Here is a 14,155-nt window from a genome sequence, read left to right as displayed (position 1 = left end):
TATGGGCTGAAACAAGCACCACGGCAGTGTTACAAAAAGTTTGACACTTTTATGCTCTCTCATGGGTTTACGCGCAGCCATGCAGATCATTGTTTGTATATGAAAAAGGATACAAATGGCAGCCCTATCATACTTGTTTTGTATGTGGATGATATGTTGCTAGCTGGGAAGAGAAAGACTAGCTTGGATGCTCTCAAAGATCAGCTGAAATCAGCTTTTTCCATGAAAGATTTGGGAAATGCAGAGCATATATTGGGCATGAGGATTCGTAGGGATAGAACGCAGAAATTGTTGTTCTTATCTCAAGAAAAGTACATTGAAAAGGTACTGGACAGATTTAACATGGCTGAAGCTAAGCCTCTCGGAGTACCCTTACCTCCATACCTTAAGCTTAGTAAAGCCAACAGCCCAAAAGATGACATGGAAGCCAATGCTATGAAGGGAGTCCCTTATGCATCAGCTTGTGGCTCTCTTATGTATGCTATGGTGGCTACTAGTCCAGACATTGCTCATGCAGTGGGAGTTGTTAGCAGGTTTATGTCAAATCCTGGCAAACCACATTGGGAGGCTGTCAAGAGTATTCTTAGATACCTGAAGGGTACACAAAGAATGTGTATTTGCTATGGGCAGGGTGCACTTAATTTGCAGGGTTATTGTGATGCAGACATGGCAGGTGACTTAGACACTCGCAGGTCCACTAGTGGGTATGTCTTTACAGTTGCTGGAGGGGCCGTCTCTTGGTGCTCCAGGTTGCAGAACATCGTCGCACTGAGTACTACTGAAGCTGAATACATATAAGCTACTGAAGCTTCTAAGGAAGCTATATGGTTGAGCAGACTCGCAGAGGATCTCGGCATGTCTATGAGTACTCTAGTGTTGGGATGTGATAGCCAGAGTGCTGTGTATCTGGCTAAAAATGCCACGTATCATTCATGCACAAAGCATATTGATGTGCGATATCACTTTATCAGACAGATTCTGGAGGATGGTCTAATCACATTGACCAAGATCAAAACACAGGACAACCCTGCAGATGTTCTCACTAAAAGTCTAGGCAAGGCTCAGCATGAGCATTGCATACGACTAGTGGGAGTTGGTTAAAGGTTCACTCCGGACCTTTAAGTGGGAGGTTGTTGGGATGTAAAGGTCATTTATTCACCTCCGTGTATTTTACACATGTATTGTTATGTTGTACATGTGAATGCACCCTTACGGGCCCTAAGTATAAATACATTTTATTCTTTGTGTACCAACACATTGTTGGTATACCCAAATCTGTTCGTCACTCTTACTCTCACTCTCACTCACCTGTTCACTTCCTCAGCTGCAAATCTTCACGCTTCCGCTACTTGCGCGCTCCAACAATGCGCAAGGTGTTTGACTGGAGGGGCACTCGTAGAATGCGCCGGCGTCTGACCAGAGGTTTCCATTGCGTGTTCCAATTGAGGACCTACCATTCACGCTGCTGCACTGTCAGAGAAGTGGGGGGGGTATGTTGCTGCAAAGGAAGGGAACAACTGGAGGGGAGGTGAAACGATGGCAAAGGGGGGGGGGTGGGAGAAGCTTGTTTACACGGTGGGGGAAGTGTTGGACCCTGCTGTAATCCAACTCGTGTCGAGGCGGGGGGGGGGGGGAGGGGAGGGAGTGCGCAGGGGCGATGAAATAGATCCTCAGGTGGAAGGGCCAAACATGGCTGGAAGGTGAGGGAGACAGGGGCAACGTGGGGGGGGGGGCGCATTTATTCACAACTGTTTACTATAACGAGTTCATGGATTTATCCAAAATGTATGTAACTGATTCCGACTTCTCAACCATATGGGATCAGCTTAACTTAGGTTAGTCAATTACACCTTACTCAATTCAAGATGGCTATTTGTATCATCATCAAGCAATTTGTATAGCATTACCATTGCGACACAAGGTAATGGATGAAGCACATACATCTCCATATGCTGGACATAGGGGTATTCTACCCACTACTGAAGCATTGGAAAGATATTTCTTTTGGCCCACTCTTAGAGCTGACATTGAAAGATATGTCCGCGAGTGCAAGATATTGCAAAAAGTAAAGTATGACAGGCATAAACCACCTGGTTTACTGAAGCCATTACCTATTCCCAATGAGCCTTGGGAAAGTATAGCCATGGACTTTATCATGGAGCTTCGTCGTACACAAGCAGGCAACGATGCAATATGGACTATCATTGATAGATTCAGTAAGCAAGCTCACTTTATACCTATGTAAAAGACAATCAAAGACGATCATATGGCTAAGCAATTCATTACTTATATTTTCAAGCATCATGGCATGCCTAAGTCCATTATAAGTGATCGAGATCGTCGCATGACCAGTCTCTTTTGGCAAGCTCTCTTCAAGAACCTCGAGACTCAGTTAAAATTTTCATCCTCTTATCATCCTCAAATGGATGGGCAGAGTGAAAGTGCTAATTCTACTGTTTTGGACCTTTTGAAATCCTATGTCTCTGATAATCAAAGAGAATGGGAAAAGTATTTGCCTTTAGTAGAGTGTGCATACAAAAACACGGTACACTCTAGTACTGGTAAGGTACCCTTTGAGATCATCTATGGTAAGCCTCATTTACCACCCATCCTTCTTACGAAGGATAAGATCTTTGCAGCAGATGAGTTTGTTAGAGACATTGATACAACTTTCACTCAAGTAAAAGCTGCTATCCAAAGAATACAAGAGAACGAGAAATGCGAAGCTGATAAGCATCGTTGTAAGTTAGATCTCAAGTTGGGACAACATGTTCTTTTTAAGTTTGAGAAGGCTCGCTTAAAGAAGCAGAAAGGTCAAAAGGGTAAAGTGGTTAAGCTTTCTAATCGCTATTATGGCCCTTTCAAAGATCACAGATAAGATAAATGATGTGACTTTTTGTTTGGATCTACCAAGTCATTGAAACATTCATAATGCTTTCCATATAAGTTTGCTATGTCTCTATATTGGAGAACCTCCAATGGAACCAATCAAGGAAGATTTACTTGATATAGAAGAAAAAGAAGAGTTCCTTGTGCCTGAAAGAATTTTACACCATCAGGACAATACTCTAAGGTCAGGTAAGGAATTACGAAAGTATGTGGTTAAGTTTAAGAATGATCCCCCATTGGATGCTTGGTTTATGACTGAGAGAGAACTACTAGACTTTCTAGATCTTCTTAGATGCTTGGTTTATGACTGAGAGAGAACTACTAGACTTTCTAGATCTTCTTAAGGACTATGTATCTCCTCTATAGTTGATGTCAACTGTTTAGCAGCCAGAGGGATGTCACTAAATTGATTGCTTATTACGCATCTCTATTTAATAAATTTATGTCAATAAATTAATGACTCACTTTTCTTTAAGTGTTGATGATGATCTAGCATGGCCATGAGACCATTTAGAGACTAGTATTCCTAGTGCATCACTTAATGGGGTGATCAGAGCATTGTGACAGGGATATCTGGTACAGGCAGTACAAGTTATGAAGGGGGAAAGTAGTGTCTGCCAAGTGTAAGAGTGTACACAAGAACCAAAGAGCTACATATAAATGAAGATAGATTGAGTTCTAAGAAGAGGAAGTGCATTAGTATTGTGTATATGTATTTATGTGTGCATCCGGGGACTCCTGGGAACGTTTACTTGTGTGTGTAATGAGCATTGTATTCATTTGGGGTCATCCTCTCCCTTACAAGTTAAGTTTTAAGGTCTTTTCTTTCGTTAAGAAAGACGAGAGAGGTAATTCTCTTACTAAGGAAGACAAGAGACGTGATCCTCTGGAAGTGAGGAGAGAAGTGATTTTCTCTTTCTAAGGTCTAAAATAGCACAAGTTTTTGTGTGGAATCCAATCTTAAGGTTGAGGCCCAAGGCAATCTAATGAACTCTCTTTATCTATGACTCAAGGTGGTTGCATGGACCACAAGTTAAGAGTACAGTTTAAAAAGCTGTTTTTTTTCTTTTTAGACATGGAAAATCCATTTTTAAAATATCTCACAATAGAAAAATGATCTCTAAAAATGAGCCACGCGGGTTATCGAAAACAGCGAGATCTACAACTTTCGTGTTGGATGTTTTTTCATCCGAACAAAGCACAGAGAGATATCTCGAAATTAATGTTGCAGACTAGGTCTTGGAACAACCACATCTTGCATGAAGATCAACTCAAGTCTCTCTCCAAGGAGAAGCTCTTGAAAGCCTATGAAAGAGGAGGCTCTCCTTGGGTGTAAGGGAGGTGGAAGGAAGCATCACTTTGCATGCATCCAAGAAAAGAAGAGAAGGTGCAATTGCTGCGCGGAAGCTCTACTGAAATCAAGTTCCAAGAGGATAAGAGAAGATGCAAGTATTGCGGAAGCTCTACTGAAATCAAGTTTCAAGAGGAGAAGAGAATGTGCAAGTGCTGCGGAAGCTTTGCTGAAATCAAGCAGTAAGAGGAGAGCCCTACATATATTGTGTAGGAGAGGAGACTCAAGAAGGATCAAAAGGTGCCAACTTCCAAGTTGTGCAAGTGTTAGCCGGTTGTATACCGCGCAAGGAACCGTGATCTTGTTTCCAAGATCTACAAGTAATAATTGGTTTACGTGTAACGGAGGAGCTTGCTCCTTGTCAGTTTCTCTCTCTCTCTCTCTCTCTTCATCTTTCTTTTCTCTCATCTATTCTCTCTTTGAGCCAGCAAAATATTCGCCATATATATTTTAAGTATATAAGAAATTCGAGTGTGTATCTCGGATCTTATAACAATGAAGATAGCTACGAACCACGAATCACGACGTCTTCTTGAAGGGGTGCGAGGGTAGTGGAGAGGCTGGAGAGAAGAGGTGACAGACTGAATGAATCGGCCGATGAAGAATGAGTGAGAGAGTGGCCTATAGATAGGCACAGTCAGTCTAGGATGGTGCCTCTTTTTGGGGTTGCAAACTCAGAGAAACACAAACTGTGGGTGAAGGGTTTCTCAACACCCCCTCTTAGGCCCAAAAAGGGGAACAAGAGAAGAGTGAGGTGGATATGCAATGATACATGTTGAAAAATGCTCATGCAATAGGTGCCACTTGGATAGTGTCTATCGTGGGAAAATTGTTCACTTGCCCAAGCGTCCTAGTACAAAGATAATGAAAACATGCAATACATAGGAGGAATGTCGGACTTTGTGTGGAGTCGAGAACCATAAGGATATGCTCGTACTCGATCTCAGGAGGTGGCTCCATGCTGACCAAGTGACCAAGGCAAGAAGAGAAGAGGAGGAAGAAGATATAGAGGATCCCTAAGATCCAAGATTTCCACCAGAAAGGAAACGTGCGGTAAAGAACAATAGATAGAGTGAACTGGAGAACCTGAAACTCAACCTCGGGAGAGAAGCCACTAGCTCCGTGTATCCATGCTGGAAGAAATATGAAGGCCTCGTTACCAAGTCGTAGCTAAACCTCGGAGGTCCCGATCTAGGTGGTACCTGAAGATCCTGGGTATCAATAGAAGAGATGACTGGTTGAAGACGACCACCTCAAGAAAGTAGAGGATGGGTGAAGAACTTCATGTGGAGTAGGTTCCCCCTCTGAGGTGGGAGATGGAGGGGCCCTCGCTGAAGTTGAAGAAGTAGATGCTTCCTTTGAGGGCAGATAAATAACATCTCCCTCAGAATCCCCCTTTGAAGTAGATAGGGAATCCAAAAACTCATGGATCCCAGACTCCGAAATGTTTGATGATAAAGGAAGTGCCACCAATCGTGCCGAAGAAGGTATCTGGGGGGCCGAAGAGCTCGCAAAGGTAGCGTCTTGAACCTGAGTAGTTGAGGGTGGGGCTTAGAATGAGCAAGGGGTGGGCAACAGTTGTTGTCTCTTAGTGGAGCGGATTGTGTAGCCAAAGAAGAAGAAGGAGTCGAGTAGCCACACTCTCTTGAAGAAGCGGATTGACAAGGAGACGGTATCAAACAACTCGATTGAGCGGACTGCAGATCCGTAGGTCGTGGAAGCCACTATACCTGAAAATAAGTGGAAGAAGATTGCGGCTAGCATTGCAATGATCTCGAGGAGGTTGTAGCGCCAATCGATCCTCCATGTGCTTAAAAGGACTTAGTGCGCATCGGATGCGTCTTATTGCCTTGAGCATAGTACTCTGATAGCCGATGCAGAATGATCTCTGTGGCCCAGAATGGCACAAGGATTGCCTAGTGGAAGACGCATTTACTCCGGGGGGGTGGGGAGCAAAGATCGAAGTCGGTAAGCATTGGTGGTGTGTTGGGTGATACCATAATAGGAGCACCCACTAGTTTGGTCATCTGTTGGTAAAGAAGCCATGGATACCAGTGTGCCTTGTTGAAGAAGGAAGAGGTCAGCTACCATGAATCACGAACCGCAATGTCTGTCTCAAGGGATGGGAGGGCAGTGGAAGGGCTAGAAGTGAGTTGCTAGTGGGAGGAGGATGCGACCAATAGTAAGAGGTTGCAGCCAGTAGAAAAACGTAGGTGAGGAGAGAGAGAGACTAAAAATGCAGGAAAAACAGCAATAGCAATCGGTATGATGAAATCAGTTTCGAACAGTGTGTGGTAGGTTAAAAACAGGTGCTAGACTGTTGTAGATAGCAATGACCAGCTTGGACCATGATGTGCTCCGGATCCGGATGTGGGAAGCAAGCTGAAATACCTGAAATCTGCAAAAACGAGATTGTTTTTTGAATGGAGAGTGATCAGCAACAGTTGCTCTGCTGTAAACAGCTGCAAACTGTGGGTGAAAGGCTGGAAATAGGTGCTAGATTGTAGATGATAGTAAGAGACAGCTGACGCTACGATGTCCTCCGCGAAAGGGGTGTGGGTAGCAAGTTGAAAACACCTGAAGCCTGCAAAAACGAGATTTTGATGCAGCCGAAGAAGAAGAGAAGCGGATGCTGAACCCGCTACTGGTCTTTGCCGTCATTGGAGTGGAGGATCTTTGCCGCTATTTGAGCAGATCCAGCTCTGATACCATGTCGAAAGATGACATACCAAGGAGGAACACGAAGTGAAATCGGCAAACATGGAGAAGAGGAAGAGAAGAAAGAAGAAGCTCTAATGGTGAATGGAATGATGAAGATCTGAATCATGGAGTGAATGTGATACAAGGGAACAAGAGTGCCATAGCACAAGGAAGATGATGAAGATAGCCACGAACCACGAATCACAATGTCCTTTTGAAGGGGTGTGAGGGTAGTGGAGAGGTTGGAGAGAAGAGGCGACGGAGTGAATGAATCAGCCATGAAGAATCAGTGAGAGAGTGGCCTATAAATAGGCACAATCAGTCTAGGATGGCGCCCCTTTTTGGGGCTGCAAACCCTAAACGCAAAACGTAGAAACGCAAACTGCGGGTGAAGGGTTTCTCAACACTTGCACCATGAGTTACACAACCCCCCAATAGTAGCTCTTTGTTGTGGGCAGAGAGCTCGAGCTTTAGCTAAATATCCACATCACAAAACATGGGTGCCAAAAATGACATGGCACCCATCCCCTAAGGGTGCTCGGCAGAAGTGGACTTGGGAAATGTGTACTTGAAATTGGTTGAAGTGATATGTGCCTCACACCCCACTAAATGCGGTGCAACCACCTGTATGGGCCAAGTGGGACAAGCAACACGATTGCCAAGCCTTGAAACCATACATGAAATGTAAGTATGAGGAACGTCGGGTTACTTGTTCCGAACTAATCTGAGAAGGCGAGTGAAGTATGGGGAGGAATAATACATTCTGTTGGCATGAATAGGTGGCCTAGTCTTACAAGACAAGGTGCACCCTAGGTTGCAGCAGTTGTGCCCTAGTTGTGATGTGCCAGAGCTTGGGTCATTAACAAGCCACATCATACTTTGCTGTGAAACCTTCAGAGATCCCTGGTTTGAATTTCTCAGCAACCTCATTTGCAACTTGCGCAAGTTGCTATGTAATGGCTGGACGTGTTCAAGTGGTTGCATTCCTCGGTGAAGCTATTCCACAATAACTGTGAGATCTACATAGCTCATAATCTATGATCCCTCGGAAAATGATGAAACCAGCCCTAAGGCATGATCCACATGTGCTGAATAGATAATATCTGCTGATATCAACAACTGGTTAGCTTCAGCATAAGGAGTTACCCTTAGTCAAGGGTCTAGTGGGTAACTTGCATGGACAGACAACTAATGAGCTGATGCCCAAGTTGGGGATGACACTCCCCCGTCGGGTAAGAGATTTTTAGTGGTGAAATTCCCACAATACTTGGTTTCCCTGCGGGGTGACTTGGTCCAGTGCGCCCTTTGTTTGGGGAAGGGTCTTCTGGGGATCTACCTAGAGGTAGATGACTCTTTGCAAGGTGGATGACTCTCCCTCTTCCCTAAGCAAGTTGCAAAAGGTGCATTGAGGTGGCCTATAGTGCATGCAATAAGGTGTAACCTGCACCCAACTCGAAAAATAAAAAAAAAAGACTTTGGGGATGATCATGTAACCCATCTGAAGGTTCCATGTGAAATCAGGCTATGATTTAGTCGGTTAAATATCCTAGAGGTTTCTAGAATCTGTTCCCAAGCACCAGAATCAGTAAGAGCTATAAATGGGATAGCAGGTAGGGTTCTCGCATTTTACTGTTTATCTACATGGGGATTACTGGAAAAACTCAACTTTGAAATTATGTGCCATATTTGTTAGGGACTTTTTTACTTTCACTAACTTGTTTGAGTAAATGGCTCATTTTGCGCTCCTGAAATTCGATTAGATTGTTGCAAGGTAAATCCACCTGTACATGTAATAGAGTTGCTTAGTGGATTTCTAACGTGTCACCTGTACATTTGCGATATCTTCTATGAACCACTTTTTGATGTTGAATTCACAGGCTGCTTGTTTACTTGGGCAAGGCCAATCAGTTTGTCTAAAGAGTCACATGCAAAACCACTTTTTTTTGTTCAATATCTATGGATTTACTGCATTTGAATCTTACTCAAGGATCCTACAACAATTTCTTACCATTTATCAAATACCAGGGGAAGCCAGTGGACTGGATCTTATTCTCTGGATTTCACTGCTGTGAGAGGGCAACAAGATCCTGAAGTGGAGCAACATGAACATAAAGAAGCTCGATTTTCATTTATCAAGGGTGCCTATGTAGAAGATAATTTTCCAAAACCAACAGGTACTTTGTTCATGTGTATATTGGTGGTAAGACGGGGATGAAATTGTTATTTGTTGACAAGTTATGTTCTCCATAGCTCTGTGGTGGTCTTAATATCATATTTGCTAGCATATGCTGGCCAAGAAAGAAGAAAGCATCGTTATTGATTAATTTTGTTCAACAAACTCAACCGTGGTTTTAGATGTTGCTGCCTATGTGTCAGAATATATCCACCAAAAACAGCATTTGGGCAAAGCCTATTACAATGCCTGAATGAATAACCGATTAGGAGCTTATAAGGCCAAACCATGCGTGCTTGACAATGAAATAAAGTGCGAAATTCAAGATCTTGAGGAAAACATCTCTCCTCATAGTCTCCAAGTTGCCCTGCAGCTTTCCCACCTCTTGCAGTGTGTGCAGATAGAGAGTCTTTCTAGTAGATATATCCAACAAAGCTATAGTAGTGTCTACATTAGGCAGTCCAAATAAATGAAGCAATGATGCCAGCTATTGGTTCCCATTTGTGAGAGTGCCCCTTGACCCACTCTGGCGGTGAAAAATCTGGTGTGTCAACCCTGCTCAAGAGCTGACCAAAGATGATACGAATGTCTCCTCTGTATATGCTCATATGCACACTGCACAAACTGGAGTCTGGGCCTCTTTCAGTGACTTAAGCAATAGTTTCCCATGTCGCTGTCATTGTCTTTGTGCCATGAAACACCATCTTGAGGGCTCTCCCATGAACCTCCTAAGCCCTTAGGGCAGTTGGATAAACAATGTCTGAATGTCTCCTTTGGCTCTCTATATCTACCAGCAACTAGATGCCCACGATAACCAAGACAACGGCCAATTGCTAAGCTTCTGTGTGCATAAAGGTTAAAATGTTTATGGGTCTAAAGCTATCATCTGATTTCCTCCAAGCCAACTAGGAAAGTTGGTGAGGTACCCTATCCCATCCAATGCTTGGGTAGCAATTGCCATTGCTCTAATCCTGCTTATGTAGGTACATCTTTCCAACCAGGTGGTGTATCTGAAGATGGGGACATGCTTGAGTCTCTCTATAAAGAGATCTCTCCAATCCATAGCAACATGGAATGGAGGGAAAGGCTTGGAATGGGGAAAGGCCATTCCCTAGCGGTGAGGAACAGGGAAGGTCAGACAGTCAAGTGCTTTGGGTTTTAGATGGGTGAATACGGGTCTGACAGTGGAGTACTTTGGGTTCTAGGTGGGACTTGTAATCATAGTAGTCTAATGGTTCATCTTGGTGCTTGACTCCATGCAGTGAAGCTGTCCCACTAGAGCACGTTCCACCTCTCCTTGGTTGGTGGGACTCTAGTGGTCAGCCGAGTTCTTTTGGTGACATCTTGGTACGTTGCCTCCTGTTGGTGTTTCTCTTCATCATGTGCGGTTTAGCTATGCTGCATGGTGCAAAAATTCCAATGGGTCAGCTTGGCTGGGCTAACGATTCCCATGCTAGAATCAGGCCTTAATGGGCAAGCTAGTGGTCCGTGAGCTCACTCCAGATGGGCAAACGTGGGAAGTCTTCCTTCAAGAGGGCTTTTAGGATTGTAGACATCGGCTAGGTGGATAGTGCAGACCATCTTTGAGATGGATCTTCACTGTGGCATTGACTATGCTACCTAGATCTTCCTTCCTTTGTAGCTTGCTATGAGTTTGATAGTGTCTACATAAGGCCCTAGCATGCTAGGAGGAGATTGATAGACAACCTATCATCTCGAACCCATAGATTTGAAATTGTGATAGGTTGTAGCTAGGAGAGTGCTGCCATATCCAATGGGCTGGTTGGGAGATTGACCTTGTCGGCTCTGTTAGGGTTTGGAGGGACATTTATAGGAGGGTGGATTGGGAGTTCTATAACCGGCCATGGGATGTCGGAGAGGGGTATAGGCTAGGAGGCAAATTGATGGAATGATTTTCCAGGATTGGATAGCCTCCCTCATAGGGGGGCAATGTAGCCAGGAGAGGTGTGGACAACATAGATCTTACCTATGGGGATCCCCATCTAGGTGGTAGGTGTTAGACATGCCATGATCAAGTATACAGATTAATTCTTGCTCATGCCATATGAATCCACACCCCTTGTGTATGCACCCTTAACAGGATATCCTTGAGCCAACCATGCGAACCCTCCCTTGCCATGTTATCATAGAACCTTCTAGAAGATATTCCATGTCATCACCTGCATCATCGATGATGTCATCATGGAACATTCTAGAAGATCTTTAGCCATCCCCCAACACCTATAAAAGGAGGGGCTCGCCATAGAGCTTCTCAATCTTACCAATGCCAGTCTTGGAAGCTCAAGGATTCCAGACCCCCAAGTAAGTAACATTGAGTTACAGCTCTAGTTCTTGTCTAGTCATGGTATTTAGTCTTGTTTTATCTTCCATTATACTCTTGTTGTCTTATCACCTTGTAATCTCATAGTACAAGATCTTCTCTAGTACAGTCTTGTATTTTGTTTATTCCCATCGAGGGAGATCTTATAATTCTGATATCTTGTATTATCCATACCTACGGTCTTGGGTTGTGGGATCCTTTATATCCTATCGAGTCCTGTTGTTTATACCTTCAGTCCTCGGTTGTGGGATTTTCTATATCTTGCTAAGTTATCATTGTACCCTATACCCCTATGTGGGATTAATTTGTAATCAAAATTCTTGTTACAAATCTTGCATCTAGTCTAGTCTCTCTCTTGAGCACAGTTTTAGTGCTTCCATAACGGTTTGGTAAGACTACTTGCTAGCCCTACTGAGCACCATGGAGGTGACCCTTGAAAGAATCGTGGTTTCCCTTCAAAACCTCCAACAACAAAACCAGGACTTGAATGAACGACAAGTGTAACTTCAAATAGAACACCCTATGCATCTAGGCCTTGCGCTTCACGAGATGCAAGACCAAATCCGAGACTTGCAAAACAATAGAGGAACTGATCAGATGATTCTGTATGTTTATCAACCCCCAACAAGAGAACCCAAGATCAGCATGCCAGAGAAGTTCAATTGTGATTGTTCAAAGTTCAGGGGATTCCTGCAACAAGTAAAGCTCTATATCAGCATGCAACGGGATAGGTATCTAGATGATGCTTCCAAGGTTGGATTCATTGGGACTTTGCTTTGTGGTCAAGCTTTATCATGGTTCGCTTCAATCTTGGAAAAGAATATGCCAGTACTTCATAACTATGAGGCATTTCTTTGCGAGCTTACTTCCACATTTGGAGATGCAAGCACTGGTTGAGATGCAGAAACAAAACTTCGGAAGCTACGACAAGGTAAGTGCCTTGCCTCTGCTTATGCATTTGAATTTAGGCAATTGATCTGTAATCTCACTTGGCATGAGGAGTATTTTATCGGCCAATTCAGATGGGGTATTTGAGATGACATCAAGGACCTCATGCTCACTATGCCTGAGGCAAAACACTCAACGATTATATTATGCAAGCCATCTAGTATGATAATAGATTGTTCGAGAGAAAGCAAGAAAAGCGAGAAGAATTAAGGCCTCGCTAATGGAACCCAACCCCAATTAGAGACCCAATCAAAAAAGATACCAAGCCCGAACCGATGCAAATAGATAATACCAAAATTTGGGCCTTGCCCCACAAGAAAAGCAAAGATGAAGAGAGAATCGTCTATGCATATATTGTGGAAACCTTGGACACATTGCCTTGAATTGCCCAAATAAGAGGACAAGAACCCCAAGAGTTGCTGCAACCATTCTCGAGCAAGAAAACGAGGATCTCCAGTTGTAAATGAGACCATACGATCGGACCTTGATATAAGAAAGGGTCTCTTGATCCTAGCCATATCCATGGAAACTTTTCTTGTCACAGTCTAGATGATCTTGTCAAGAAAGACCCTTTACCTCAAACCCCTGGTTGACTCCGAGGCCTCCGCATGTTTCATTGATGATGGCTTTGTGAACAAATACCAGTTTTGAGTACTCCAAAAGACCAATCGTACAGTAGCTGAAGTTGTGGATGGAAGACCTCTAGCATTTGGAGATATTACCAAGGAAACCCGACCACTCATGGTAACTCTTGGCCATAGAGATAGGGAATGCCCGTTCCGGTACATAGGAACGGATTAACGCGTTCTGAGAGGTTTGAGCCTAGGAAACGCTAGCGGAATGTTCTAGTCCATTCCCTGACCCGTTCCCTCCCGTTTTGGGCCGTTCCGTATCCGTTCCAAGCCGTTCCCTGTTTGGAATGGCCGTTCTAGTAGTGGACTTTAAAAAAGAAAAACTTTCATTTTAGCGGATGCGACTCCCTGGCCTGTTTGCCTGTTGCGCTTCCACACCGATTGTCTTGCCCATTGCTCTCGTTGACTGTCCCTCGCTCACGTTGCTCCTGTCGACTATCCGGCCTATTGTTCTCGCCGACTGTCCCTCGCTCGTGTTGCTCTTGCCTACTCTCGTCGACTGTCCCGCTTGCTCCCTCCTCTCCCGCCTACTCTTGCCTGCCCCCACTGCCTACTCCCACCTGCTCTCGGGACCTGCCTATCTCTCCCACCTACTTGGCCCGCCTCTCTTGCCTGGCGTGACTCCCGCTCGAGATCAGGTGAGGTCTCGAGGATCATTATCTCGATTCTCCTCCAAATTTGGGGCATTTTGGATTAGACTTCAGTTGTTGGTAGTTGCCCCAAAATTTGGGCCTTTCTCAAGGATTGGAATTTGGAACCTAAATTTGGCTGCAATGTCCCCAAATTTGGGGCATTGGGATCCATCCTCCCGGGATCTAAAAGAGCCCCTAAATTTGGGAGCTGAAAATGCCCCAAATTTTGGAGCATTTTCAGCAAGGGAATGCAAGCTGGAATGCCTCAAATTTGGGGCATTTTGAGTCAGGCATTGCCCCAAATTTTGGGAGCTGAAAATATGCCAAAATTTGGGGCATTTTCAGCAAGGGAATGCAGGCTAGAATGCCCCAAATTTGTGGCATTTTCAGTAAAAGGAATGCATGCTGAAGTAGCACCAAAGTTCTGGCATTTTTAGCAAACATTTAGCACTTGCATGTTGAAATTTTGGCTGCAAATTTCTGCAATTT

At 44.1% G+C, this 14,155-nt stretch overlaps 1 protein-coding gene across 3 annotated transcripts in view; it reads left to right on the top strand.

The window, feature by feature from the left end:
• LOC148039568 (diphthamide synthesis DPH2 family protein) overlaps window positions 1–14,155 on the top strand; it is a 119,135-nt gene that overhangs the window by 94,220 nt on the left and 10,760 nt on the right. For all 3 annotated transcript variants that reach the window (XM_087691981.1, XM_087691988.1, XM_087691986.1), the window contains one exon: window positions 8,966–9,114. In XM_087691981.1, coding sequence (XP_087548107.1) covers window positions 8,966–9,114 — 149 coding nt within the window. The remainder of the gene's footprint in view (window positions 1–8,965; window positions 9,115–14,155) is intronic.

Source organism: Lygodium microphyllum, chromosome 2 (assembly GCF_053477565.2).
Source record: "Lygodium microphyllum isolate KBCC chromosome 2, Lygodium_microphyllum_v1.1.10, whole genome shotgun sequence".
In the NCBI taxonomy this organism is placed as follows: Eukaryota; Viridiplantae; Streptophyta; class Polypodiopsida; order Schizaeales; family Lygodiaceae; genus Lygodium; species Lygodium microphyllum.
The sequence above is the reverse complement of the archived record's forward strand: the minus strand, read 5'-3'. Positions and strand labels throughout refer to the sequence as shown.